Source organism: Cebus imitator, unplaced genomic scaffold, assembly GCF_001604975.1.
Source record: "Cebus imitator isolate Cc_AM_T3 unplaced genomic scaffold, Cebus_imitator-1.0 Scaffold69, whole genome shotgun sequence".
Classification (NCBI taxonomy): domain Eukaryota; kingdom Metazoa; phylum Chordata; class Mammalia; order Primates; family Cebidae; genus Cebus; species Cebus imitator.
The window spans coordinates 970,658-983,421 of record NW_016107384.1 but is presented as its reverse complement, the minus strand read 5'-3'; the positions used below and the strand labels follow the sequence as shown (position 1 = coordinate 983,421).

The 12,764-nt window shown below is 33.3% G+C and overlaps 1 protein-coding gene across 1 annotated transcript in view; it reads right to left on the bottom strand.

Moving 5' to 3' along the window:
- Positions 1-496: 496 nt before the first annotated feature.
- The window catches only part of HDAC2 (histone deacetylase 2), a 29,294-nt gene continuing 17,026 nt past the window's right edge, over positions 497-12,764 (bottom strand). Inside the window, exons 7-14 of the mRNA XM_017530802.1 lie at positions 9,087-9,179; positions 8,898-9,006; positions 5,923-6,063; positions 5,259-5,367; positions 4,154-4,284; positions 3,232-3,387; positions 1,564-1,621; positions 497-871 (exon numbers count right to left, since the gene is read on the bottom strand). Coding sequence (XP_017386291.1) covers positions 841-871; positions 1,564-1,621; positions 3,232-3,387; positions 4,154-4,284; positions 5,259-5,367; positions 5,923-6,063; positions 8,898-9,006; positions 9,087-9,179 — 828 coding nt within the window. The 3' untranslated portion in view covers positions 497-840. The remainder of the gene's footprint in view (positions 872-1,563; positions 1,622-3,231; positions 3,388-4,153; positions 4,285-5,258; positions 5,368-5,922; positions 6,064-8,897; positions 9,007-9,086; positions 9,180-12,764) is intronic.

Here is a 12,764-nt window from a genome sequence, read left to right as displayed (position 1 = left end):
GACTTAGAAACCTGGATGTCATGTAAATAATAATGGAACCTGGATGCCACGTAAATGCAGTAAAAGAAGCAGGTTTTGTCTGAATAGCAGGTTTCATTTTAAACCAACAATATAACACAGGCAAGTCTGGTCAACACCAGTTCTGGTAGTTTCTTCTTTCAATTCAGAACTTCCATTTCAATTTTTGAGACTCTTTGGGTCAGCTCCAAGAACTCCTATATCTCAACTGCAGAGCCTGTATTATTAATTTCATAAATTGTAATGGGATATTAATCCTCACTGATACTAACTGGCTAAGCTATAGAAGGGCAAGGTGGTAGAATTTCTATGGAAAAAATAAATAATTACTGTAAATACTCTTCCCAAACAAACAGCAAATAGGTATCTTTCAAGCTGTAATCATCTTTCACCTAGAGTGTACTTAAGTCTACAGAAATGATGTCGTTAGCCTTTGAAACAAGATTTCATACTGTAATAATAAACAGACAAAAGACAATCCAAGTACAATTTTTTAATAAAGATAATTACAAAAGATGGAAAAATCAGCTCAGAAAGGCCAATTACTTCTTTAATAGATCAGATTTTTTTGACATAATAACTCACATCAATTTTAAATACTATCACATAAAGCATGGTGGAGAAAAGAAATTTTGTTTCATAATTAGAAAAACTCACAATAAAACTTGCCAAGAAAAACAAGAACAAAAAAGCCATTTGAAAATAAATACAGTCCATGCCAAAGTAGTATAAAATGAAGCCAGAAGTCTTCAAAAAGAAAACATTTTCCTTTCAATATTTTCTCTTTTTAATAATTTTCTGAAATTGGTGAGACTGTCAAATTCAGGGGTTGCTGAGCTGTTCTGATTTGGTTCTGTTAAAAGAGGCAATGTGAAATATTAAAAATGGCAATCTTGGTTAAAATGCACTGACCTACTCTGTTGATCAGGTCCTTTAGGCTCATGTCAAGAAATGTAACAGCTGATAATGTCTTAAGTGTTTCTGGAGTAATTAATGCCTTAATCTTTCTAGTGATTTTATAATCTATTCCAAGTTACCCTGTAAAGGCTGGCACAAAATTGTGTGGCCAAACATTTACATATTTACAATAAAATCCTCAACTGTTTTTACTTAAAAATTGTGCTTAATGTCAGCTCAATGTTTCCTAAATTTACCTATCTCACAACACTATAAAATCATGTACACAGAAATAAGAACACCACAAAAACCATTAAGTGCACATATAAAAGGTAATAGCAAAAAATGGTCTCAGATAAACTGTGTACAAAAAACAAACTGATGGATTTAGTTATACTGATTAATACTAGTCTTTTGGTAGGTTTTAAAGGCAACAGGTAAGGAGTCAAACAGATACATATAAACCAAGAGGTAAAATAGCATATACTGTCTTATATACCAATACAGGCTAAAATTCGGAGCACCACATAATGATGTTCTAAGGTTCAGTCTAGTATTTCTAAAGTGTGTACACAAACACACAGACACCCCAACATGTTTAATATTTTTATAGTATGTAAAAAGTATTTGATAAGAAACATCATTTACCCTTTGGTATCTGTTTTATCACCACTGTTGTCCTTGGATTTATCTTCTTCTTTAACATCTAAAAATAAAGATTAGGAAAAGATTAAAACCTATTTTGAACTATAAAATATATATACATATTATTTCAAAATATATTTTTAAAATATAAAAAGCCATCATTCAATCTTATTATTCAATCTAAGTAAGCTTTGTGTTGGATGTTTCCTAAACAACGGCAGTACAAGCTTTCAATAGTCACAGGACTGGGGAGGGAAGAGAAAATGTGGCCCTAACTCTAGATTTTGACCTACAATTTTTAAAAAAAGCTTTCTGTGGTGGTATTTCATTTTTCTGTAGGATGAAGAATTTTAACAATTGCAAGGCTGTATCAGAAGAGCCTCATCACCAAATAGAGGGTTTATTTTTTAAGCACAGGAAAGATTAAGATTTTAAAAATAAGAACACCAAAAAAAAAAAAAAAAAAAAAAAAAAAAGAAGATATACTGACAATGAAAGAAAAGAAAAAAAGCTAGAAAAATCCTACAGCTAAAGTTAAGTCCTTCTTAACCTCAGTCATGGCTCAAATTTGATGTCAATCAGTACACAAATACAGACTGAAGCTATCATTGTAATACAATGGGAAGTTAAAACTACAAAATGGTAGACAAAGAACTGTATGTAGCCTACTGACAAGTGAATCTGTAAGTAAAAGAACAGAACTAGATATGTCAGATGTTATAGATTCCCAACTTTCTGGTAAAAAAAAAAAAAAAAAAAAAAANAAAAAAAAAAAAAAAAAAAAGAGCCAACTTAACTCACATAACTTCAATTTTATAGATACAGGAAAAGTTGGATCACCATCTCTAAATCAGTATTTTCACATGCTACAGGATCAAAATTAACAGATTAAATGTGTCCTCATCACCATTATTTGCATTAGGAAATGCATCAAGTGCTGAGAATATAAATATTTAAGATGCTGTGTTCCCTAGCCATGAGCAGCTCAATCTAGCAGGGAGACAAAATCCCACAATATGATGTGTGAAATAAAATGGCAGAGGCATGTGTAAGTGTTCTGGGAATTCATATGAAAGGTAACAGATTCCAGTAGCAAATTCAATTGCCTAAAGCTGACACACCGTTTTAAAGTAAGGCAATGTATCAAAGTATTATCTTCTCCCTAACCCAGGTTCCCAAATCCCCGATCTTTCCTCAGAGTTTTTAATGTTTTCTTCAATTTCTGAACAAAATCCATTGTTTGACCTTTTTCAAAATGGCAAAATTGGTCTAAGGATAATGTAACTCTTCTTTGTGGTTTCTCCCATTAAATAAGGTTTAGGTAATTAAAATTTACCTTGTAAGTTCAGTTCTGACCATACACTACGAATAGATTCATCATTAATTACTTTGTCCTCTCTCTTACCCAATCTATATTCACAATGCAATTTCACTATTTTAAACCTGTTATCAAGAAGATAATAAGGTTTAAGCAAATAGAAACAATAACATTTATATAAAAGCTTTTAAGAACTAAGTACCATTTATATGTAAGAAAAAAAGTGTCATCTACCTAGCACACTTCCCCCTTTGATACTTGTGAAACTGACCTCAGGATCTCATAAAAATTACACTGTAGCTCAATTTTAAAAATTTACAATTAAAACACAATCACCAAGAAACAAATCTGACCTGCTTTTTTGTCCTCTGTTTCTTTCTTATCTTCTTCAATTCTAGCCTTTTTTGCGCCTTTCTTATGATCAGCCACATTTCTTCGACCTCCTTCTCCTTCATCCTCAGAATCTGAGAATTCTTCATCACAAGCTATCCGCTTGTCTGATGCTCGAACTGCACAAAAGATTTTAACGAATTTTGACAAAAACAGTCACAGGCTTTATAATCATTACAGCACACTCATACAAATGCACTAACCAGTTACCACATTCAAAGGTAAAGGACAACAGGTGCCTAGTGATTTTAAGATTTGAACAGAATGAATGGTTTGCTTAATACTGAAAACTCTGCTTTCACATACAAAGAAATGGTTCAAAAACACATAATAAGATTTGGGGGAATCTCATTTTTTTTCTTTTAAAAATGCTTTTAAAAATTTCTGAAAAAAAAAAAAGTGTGTTTTTCTAATAGAGGATGGGAATAACGTCATTATTTAGAAAGTAGTATTTTACTTCAGAGCTGACAGGTAAAGCAGACCAAATAGATAATACTAATACCAAACACATTAGATAGTTTATACCATTACACATGCCATTATGCTACAATCTTAACAATCATATTAAGTGTAATGAGAAGTTATAAAAATCAAACAGATGTTTATTTAGTTCACCATACTTTAGATAAATATGTCTTCTCATTAAGTTCCAAATATAGTAAAGTGGGCAATTTTTTGAAAACTTTCAATCATATATGTATATCCAGTCATATAAACCGAAACTGCTGACACCCAAATCAGGTTTTGAGACATCACATCAGAAAACTAAATCTCCGATAATGGCAAAAATGACAATAATAGTGTGCTCATTAGTTCTTAGGCCACTAAAACCTTCAATTAGAAGTATCATTTTGACAAACCAGAGAAGTCAAGGCATTATCTTACTAGAAATTCTCTTGTCTGGATCTTCTCCATCTTCATCGCCACTGTCTTCATGAACAGCATCTTCTGGAATAGCTTGCATCTGGACACCAGGTGCATGAGGTAACATGCGCAAATTTTCAAATAAACGCTGCCTAATTTACACATGCAAAGTTTATTAGACAAAATGCAGATTTTTGCAATTTTTCTTACATGCAAGAGAAAATACTTAGCAAAAAATTTCATCTTTGATCTAGCTAAACCTATAAACTAAAAGGTCTCTCTCTTGCCCAGACTACAGCCCAATGGGAATATAACAGCTCACTGTGGCCTTGAACTCCTGGCCTCAGCCTCTGCACTAGGACTACAAGCATATACCACCATGCCCGGCTAATTTTCAAATTTTTTGCAAACCAGGTCTTAATATTGCCCAGGCTGGTCATAAATTCCTTGTCTAAAACTATCTCCTGCCTTGGACTTCCAAAGCATTAGGATTACAAGCATGAGCCACCTTGGCTGGCCAAGGAGGCACTATTTTAGTCCCCCATTTCAATGATGAGAAAACATAAGCACAAAGGCAAGTGAACTTATGTCATACAGCTTGTTTGTGGTACAGAGGTGACTCAAACCCATGCTATGTACTATAATGTCTCTACTTGGCTTGTGGACACAAAGCTTTAAAACAATATTTCAGACAATGAAAATAACTTACAGTGCCCCTTGCAATTTTAAAATACATTTCAACTAATAAAAAAAATTCTGTCCATTAACTGAAGAAATTAAACAGTTGAACATGGTGGCTCATGCCTGTAATCTCAGCACTTTTGAGAGGCAAGGTGAGAGGATCATTTGAAGCCAGGAATTCGAGACAAAGCAATATCCCATTCTTACAAAAAATTCAAAAATTCAAAAAAAAAAAAAAAAAAAAAAAAAAACAAAATAAAAAAAAAAAATAAAAAAAAAAAAAAAAAAAAAAAAAAAAATCAGTAACTTATGTTTCAAATCCTTCAGAAAAAGACAAGAGACATATCTAATAATGTTTAAAGGACACATCACACTTGGCCCTCTAAAGCATCCTAAATCTTTGTTAAGATAAAATGTTTATCTAAACAATCCAATGATTTCTTACTTTATCTTTTCCATATATTCTGGCGTGTTCTGGTTTGTCATATTTGAAGGACTAATATGCAGTTTGAAGTCTGGTCCAAAATACTCAAAGTAATCATTATATGGCAACTCTAATGAAAACAACAAAATTAAGTTACATATTACAAGCTTAGTTTTCACAAAAATCCATGCACAGAATCCAGATTTAGGTAGTGAAATATGTCCAAAGAAACTGTTTAAAAGTGAACACAAAGTGAATGTTCTCCTATTTATAAAGAATGGTGTTTAATTTAACCGTTCATCCATATATTTCTATATACAGACAGCCTCTGACTTTCAACAGCTTGACTTACAGTTTTCTGGCTTTCTTGTTACAACGTCAATGTCATATATTCAACGTCATGTATTCAATAAATTACATGAGATAGTCAACACTTTATTTTTATAAAACAGGCTCAATATTAGATTATTTTGTCCAATTGTAGGTTAACCTAAGTGTTCTGAGCACATTTAAAGTAGGCTGTGCTAAGTCATGATGTGTGCTAGGTTAGATGTATCATATCAATTTTCTACTTATCATACTTACAACTTATGATGAGGTTTACCAGGACCTAATTGCAACATAAGTGGAGGAGAATCTGTATTGACAGTTCATACTATAAAGACATCATAATAAGAACGCTTACCATTGGGAATCTCACAATCAAGGGCAACTGCAGTCTCATATGTCCAACATCGAGCAACATTACGGATTGTATATCCACCTCCTCCAAGCATTAGTAACGGTAAGTTAAAAGTTTTTACAACTTCAACACATTTAGCATGACCTAAGACAAGAAGATTTGGGTAACAACAAAATCTGCATATTGTAACAGTTTGAAAAATAAATTTTAAAAAGATAATAAATGCAAAGAAAATGTTATTCAACCAAAATGGGTTTTCTAAATATTTAAAGAATAAAAATGTAAAAAGTTTCAAGTCTAAAACTCCTTTCCAAACATGTTTCACACAGTAACACATATTAAAAAATTAAGACATAACTAGCTATTTTAGCAAGTGTCCCTGATGGAAAAGTCAAGTACGCAACTATATTAAGATTATAATATGAATATACACTTATTTTATTACACAGAAAGATGTGCATGTAGGGTTACATGGTGAAAACAATCAGATTACAATAAATCATTATGTATAACCTAAATTTTATTATCATTTCTTTCCCTATGGACATCTATAAAATTATTATGGAAAGTTATACAACATAGTTTAAACCTGGATTAATTTTAGGTAGTGATATTATGAGTTTTCATAACTGACTTAAGAGTTAAAAATATCTATTACTATTTTTGAAAATTTCAATCAACTTTTATGTGTAAAAATTTAAATATAATATTAATAGTAAACCTAACATAAAAGCAAGTATTTTCTCTGGATAAATGTCATGTAATTCAATAATCATTTATAAGTTACCAGTAAGTTCCCTTCCCAGAATATTACCAGTTAGGCACATAATTCAATCTTGAAAGAAAATCCTTCAATTACAAAAGACATTCATGCATACTGAAGATTATTCAGAAAAAAATTAAAAAGGGACAACAAAAAAACTAACCACCTAAAAACAACATTATTAAAAAATCGTTTTTCTATATTTCTTTCCAATTCAGAGTTAATTTACCAAGTTTATCTGTTCTCTTCATGTAATTGTATACTGTGGGAATTTTCATTAAGCATTCTTTAATAGTTGCATTATGTGGTTCACATAATTACAGCACCCAATTTTTAGTACTGCTACTACAAAAGTTTCTCATTAATAGATAAAAACCATTTCAATATTTTTAAAGACAAAACAAACATACAAAAAAGTTAACTTACAGGCTTAAAAGTAAAGATAGCTAGTTAAAGAAAGTTATGTTTACTTTTCCTTCAGTCCAAAACTTGACAAAAATGACTGGAAAGGGATTCTTTTTAAAGGCCAAAATTCATAAAAATGAAGAATGGGAGAGAACACAAGAGCAAGAACGTAACTGAGGGCAACAAGGAGATGGACAAGAAATAACTAACTTCAGCAGATCTGAAAAAGTTGAATCAATGCTGGCAGTGGAGACACTCAGAATGAAGTTTTAAGACTTGGAATTGCAAATATCCTTATATGCTTTACACAACTGAAACTCTATTAGCTAAAATACAATATGAACTTTTTTTCTAAGAGTGAACTGCTGTAGTTTATAATTATAAATCCTATTAAGTACAAAAACATTAAGGACTTTCAAGTCAAACAGGAAAACTGACAGTTAATACATATTTTTAAAAGTACATTAGGTAGATCATTTTTGAAAGTTTATAAACATTCTGAGGCAAAAGATGGTTATTAACACATTAAGTTACAATATGAAACTGCTGCTGTTTAACCACTGTTGACCTACAAAGGGACAATTAATTTAGTATCATTCAACTTAAGAAGAGTATCATTCAACTCTTAATACTAGCTGGTATAGTAGCAATCATAACCTCAAAAAAGCTTTTAATATCTCTATTTAGTTGTCCAATTCCATTTAGACTAGCAACAGTTCTGGAGAAAGTTCTATTTGAGAATTCTCCACATCTTAGAGAATACAAAGCAAGTATCAACTTGCTACCTAAAAGTTCACACAGAAAAAAAATCTCTAAAATCATACACAAACACTCATGATAAAAATCATTTCTAACCTACATATAAATTTTAAAATCTTATTAAGTAAAATTTCAGATTTATTCTTACACCCTAGAAGTCCATTCTCCATGACGGTGATATTTTGCTTTGGCCTAGACTGCAATCATATGCTGATTTCAACATATGATTAAAATTTAGTATGTAGTACAGCACTCCTAATCTCCCACTTGGTTTTTATCAGCAAGCTACATGAGAAGGTGCTCCACCAAAACGTGAGAAAAAGTTAAGGACAGAGAACAGAGCCGCCACGGGCATCCAATACAACAGAAAAGCAAAGAATAGTTGTGTGTCCCCCTCCAGGTCTGCCGAAAATAGTCATCAAAACATGCAGATGAGAAGGCTGTTTTTCAAGAAGCTAAAAGTGAAAGAATACTCAGCAAATCTGAACACATGAAGATACTCAGACACCAGTAGTTTAGCAATAAGTAGAGAAAAAACCAAGCAAATGAGAAACATAGGAACAAGTAAGAGGCAAAGAAAAACTGGATAAGATGGAAAGTGTTTAAAGATGCTGCTGTGAACACTAAATATCACAATCAAATTCTGATTTGTAAAAAGAGAGATATGGGAAGGGTACAAGCATACTGTGGGCAAAGTGGTGAGGAAGGCTAAACTCTCTTACTACTCAATGAGAAATGAATAATCCAATTAAGTAACCAAGAATGCACGTTATTTACACTCAAACAGCAAAAACATTCAAAAATAGCTGCCTTGGGTTGAAACTACAATAAACCTTATAAAACTAGTCATACATAAATGTACATATAAATCTGACACAATGAAACAAGAATAATTCTAGTCATACATACAACAGACAAAACTACAAGAAAAATGCACAGAGTATAATGTTAAAACAGCAGGCAAGAAAAGACAATGAGAACTTTTATGGGAAGTTCCTGGGTGGAAGAAAAACCATTTTTTTAATGGGAATACCACTCTTAAATTGCTTACCTTTGACTGTTAGATTGAAACAACCCAGTCTATCACCAGATAATGAGTCTGCACCACACTGTAATACCACAGCACTAGGTTGATACATCTCCATCACCTTTGAGATGATCTACGCACAAGGCAACAAATGTTAGCATCTCTAATAACATTCTGAAATTCCATTCCAATTTTGAAAATAATAATACTTACAGGCTTAAATATCTGCCCATATGACTCATCATCTATACCATCTCTCATTGGAAAATTGACAGCATAGTATTTGCCTTTTCCAGCACCAATATCCTAAAATACATAGTTAAAATAGATTTTAGGGAATAATCTATTATAAGTAAGTTTGACATTTGTTTACTACATTTTGAAAAGATTAAAAGATAATATTAAGGATCCAATTTTGAATTCATCTTAGAAGTTGAGACAGGAACAATCAAATTGAGAAAGAAAATAATAGAAAGCAAATAAGTATACGCTCCAGTATTTAACAGACTGCTCGTAAAGCATACAAGAACCATTTCCAATTAATCTATAGTGATTATTTTTGGAAGAAAAGATATTTAACACAGGCAGTTAAAGGCAACGAAATTACATTATTACATTAAACCAGAAAACCCATTACAAGCAGAATATACAAGATGATGAGGCAACTTTACGAGTAAACTTGTGGAAAATAAATTAAGCCAAAAAGCCCTGCAGGACAATCCTCTGCAGAATCCTTCCAGTAGTTCACAATCTCTTGGTGTGAGTTGACTTATGATGAAAGAATGACCCAGACTTTCTTGAAGATTTAATAGCTACTGACCAAAGCACCAGATTTGGTCTGTTTTTTTGAGACGGAATTTCGCTCTTGTTGCCTAGGCTGGAGTGCAATGGCACGATCTCGGCTCACTGCAATCACTGCCTCCCAGGTTCAAGTGATTCTCCTGCCTCAGCCTCCCAAGAAGCCGGGATTACAGGCTTGTGGCACCACACCTGGCTAATTTTGTATTTTTAGTAAAGACAGGGTTTCTCCACGTTAGTCAGGCTGGTCCCAAACTCTCGAGCTCAGGTGATCCGCCCACCTTGGCCTCCCAAAGTGCTGGAATTACAGGAGTAAGCCACCACGTCCAGCCTCGGATTTGTTCTTCAATTGGACTTCAACTAAATTTTGTTTCTACCTGTTGAATGAGTACCACTCCAGGCATGAATCTCTCTCAAAAGATGCAAAGGTTCCAACTACATGTACTCTTAAGTGATATATACATGTATTATATATACTTATTTATTTGCATCTGTCATGCATTTGTTTGTACGCATGTGTATCAATTTCTGTGTATATATATGCATTCCTAGAAGACACTGTATAGTACAGACATTTCTACAAAATAGTACTTTAACTGCAATACCAAAGGATTGCGAGATGCCTAATTCTTTTCTTTTGCGATGGAATCCCACTCTGTCACCCAGGCTGGAGTGCAGTGGCGCGATCTCAGCTCACTGCAACCTCCACCTCCTGGAATTCAAGCAATTTTCCTGTCTCAGCCTCCCAAGTTGCTGGGACTCCAGGCAACTACCACCATGCCCAGCTATTGTATATATTTTAGTACAGACAGGGTTTCATCATATTGGTCAGACTGGTCTCGAACTCCTCACCTCAGGTAATCCACCTGCCTTGGCCTTCCAAAGTGCTGGGATTACAGGCATGAGCCACCGTGCCGGGCTGGGGGCTGGGGGCTGGGGCGGAGCGGGGCACCTAAGTCTTATGTGTGTTAAATTATAATGTCTGAAGATCCATTAATTTTTAGGATTACTAGCACTTGTGCAAGTTATTTCTGAACCTTTCATGGAATAATCTTAGCTTCAGTCCAATTTTACAAAAGCAAAATTTACATGCAGTATTAGAGTTATAAGACCCAACATCCAATGAGAAAAAAGCAAGCTGAATTATACACCTCCTCTCCCAATTTTTCTTAAAGAAGCCTAAATTTTTGTTACATTTATTAACTAAATACAAGTCATACAAATGTGGAAAAGCCAAAGTATTGTGAACCCTTACACTCCTGCTGCAGTTAAAATACAGATGAAATATATTTTGACCCTAAGATTTCAGAACACAGAAAAGTTGGTCAGCACTTCTCATCCTAAATGCCACTAACTAGCTGGTAACTCAGAACTGCTGCCCCTGTTAGACTAAGCTTTACCTCTTCCAGGTCTCATTCTGCAACTGCTACTATACCACCTTTCTATTTCTTCCACTAGACCACTTGAATTAAAGCAAACAGAGTTTCAACAATGAGCTAAGCTCAGAGTAGCCTTCTTTTCAGCCTTAGAATGAATTAGCAGGCAGAAAAAGGAGCGCTGATTAAATTAACATCCAAAGATACACGTGAATTATAGAGAAAGTCCAAATATAGCTGTACATATAATGTAATGATTGATTTTAATTCTCAGTTATAGGGACATGCTTAAAATATTCAAATGTTATCCTTAGAACATCATTTTATACAGTGATTATAAAATCTTAAGTGAGGAAAACAGATGTTGAAAGCCATTCTCAAATCCTTCTAAAACATGCATTCTCTAATATTTTCAAAAACTTCAAACTGTAAGAATTATGAATAACTGAAAAGAGACCATGGGGATATCCACCTGCTGTCAGAAATTAAAAGAGGTTTCCATTTGCCACTTCTAAGATAAACTAGGATTATGCTGCAAAGATATTATCTTATTCTTTAAGCTTAAATCAGGGAAGAGTTTTCCTTGACTTCCACTAGGACATAATGGTTGCTGACAAAAGTATTCTATCAGTTTAGGGCAGTGGCTCTCAAACTTTAAGGTGGAGAATCACCCAGAGTTTTTGAGCTCTAAGAATGAGTGTTTCTAACAAGTTCCCAGGTGGTGCTAGTCTGCTTTCCTCAGTTAGGGGCCACTGTTTGAGAACCACTGGTCTGTAAGATAAGACCAGGTGGGAAACAAGAGAAATTGAAGGTGTTTACTGGCAAGGAAATGAAATGACAAATCCGCAATTTTAAAAGCTAAATCATTTAAACTCAAACCAAACATCTGACCTCCCACCCATCTATAAGTACAGAAAAGTTTTACTAAGATATCTCTTTTACTTAAAGGGTTTACTGAGAAAGTTATCACATTATGATTTAATAGAGAAAAGCCATACAGCTCAAGAATACTTTAAAGCAACTCTTTAAACTCTCGTTTCTAAATTGTAATGACATACCATAGATATGAAAAATAGCCTTAATAAAATAGTTTAGAACTTTGTTCAATCCCATTGTAAGATATATCTCCCATATAATCCAGGCTGAACCAAAAACAGCTGTTTACTGCATAAATTTCAACATGCATGTAGTTAGGTTCAAAAAAACTGTAGTGAGACAAAACACCTTCAATGAGTTTAGAGAAAGAGAATTTGACGAGTGGTTTTCAGTTACAAAAGAAAAGAGCATCAAATGGAAAAAGGTAACAGAAATAAAATAGAACTACACTTAATTTAACAGGCAGGCAGGGCAACACTATAGTATTCTTTACCTAAATACATTACCAATTTTAGAAGCTTAAGAAAAAAAGATTAAAATTAGACCTACTAAAAATCAAGACCAATCACAAAAGAGAACAGCAGAACCTAAGAAGACCTAGTCTATTTTACTCCACCGATCTTTACAATCAATAGCCACATAGGCTATTTTGAACTACATAGGTAGTTCTGAAGATTCAAATTGAACATCAAGAGAAAGGCTTCATGCTTCGTGGATAGTCAAAAATATTATTCAACCAAAGAAAGCTGAGAAAAAGAAGTCCTTAAGTTCTCATTAAATTTTTGCTTATAGTCAGCAACAGTGAATTCTAGCAGACGTTACTGCATACAAAATAATTTAA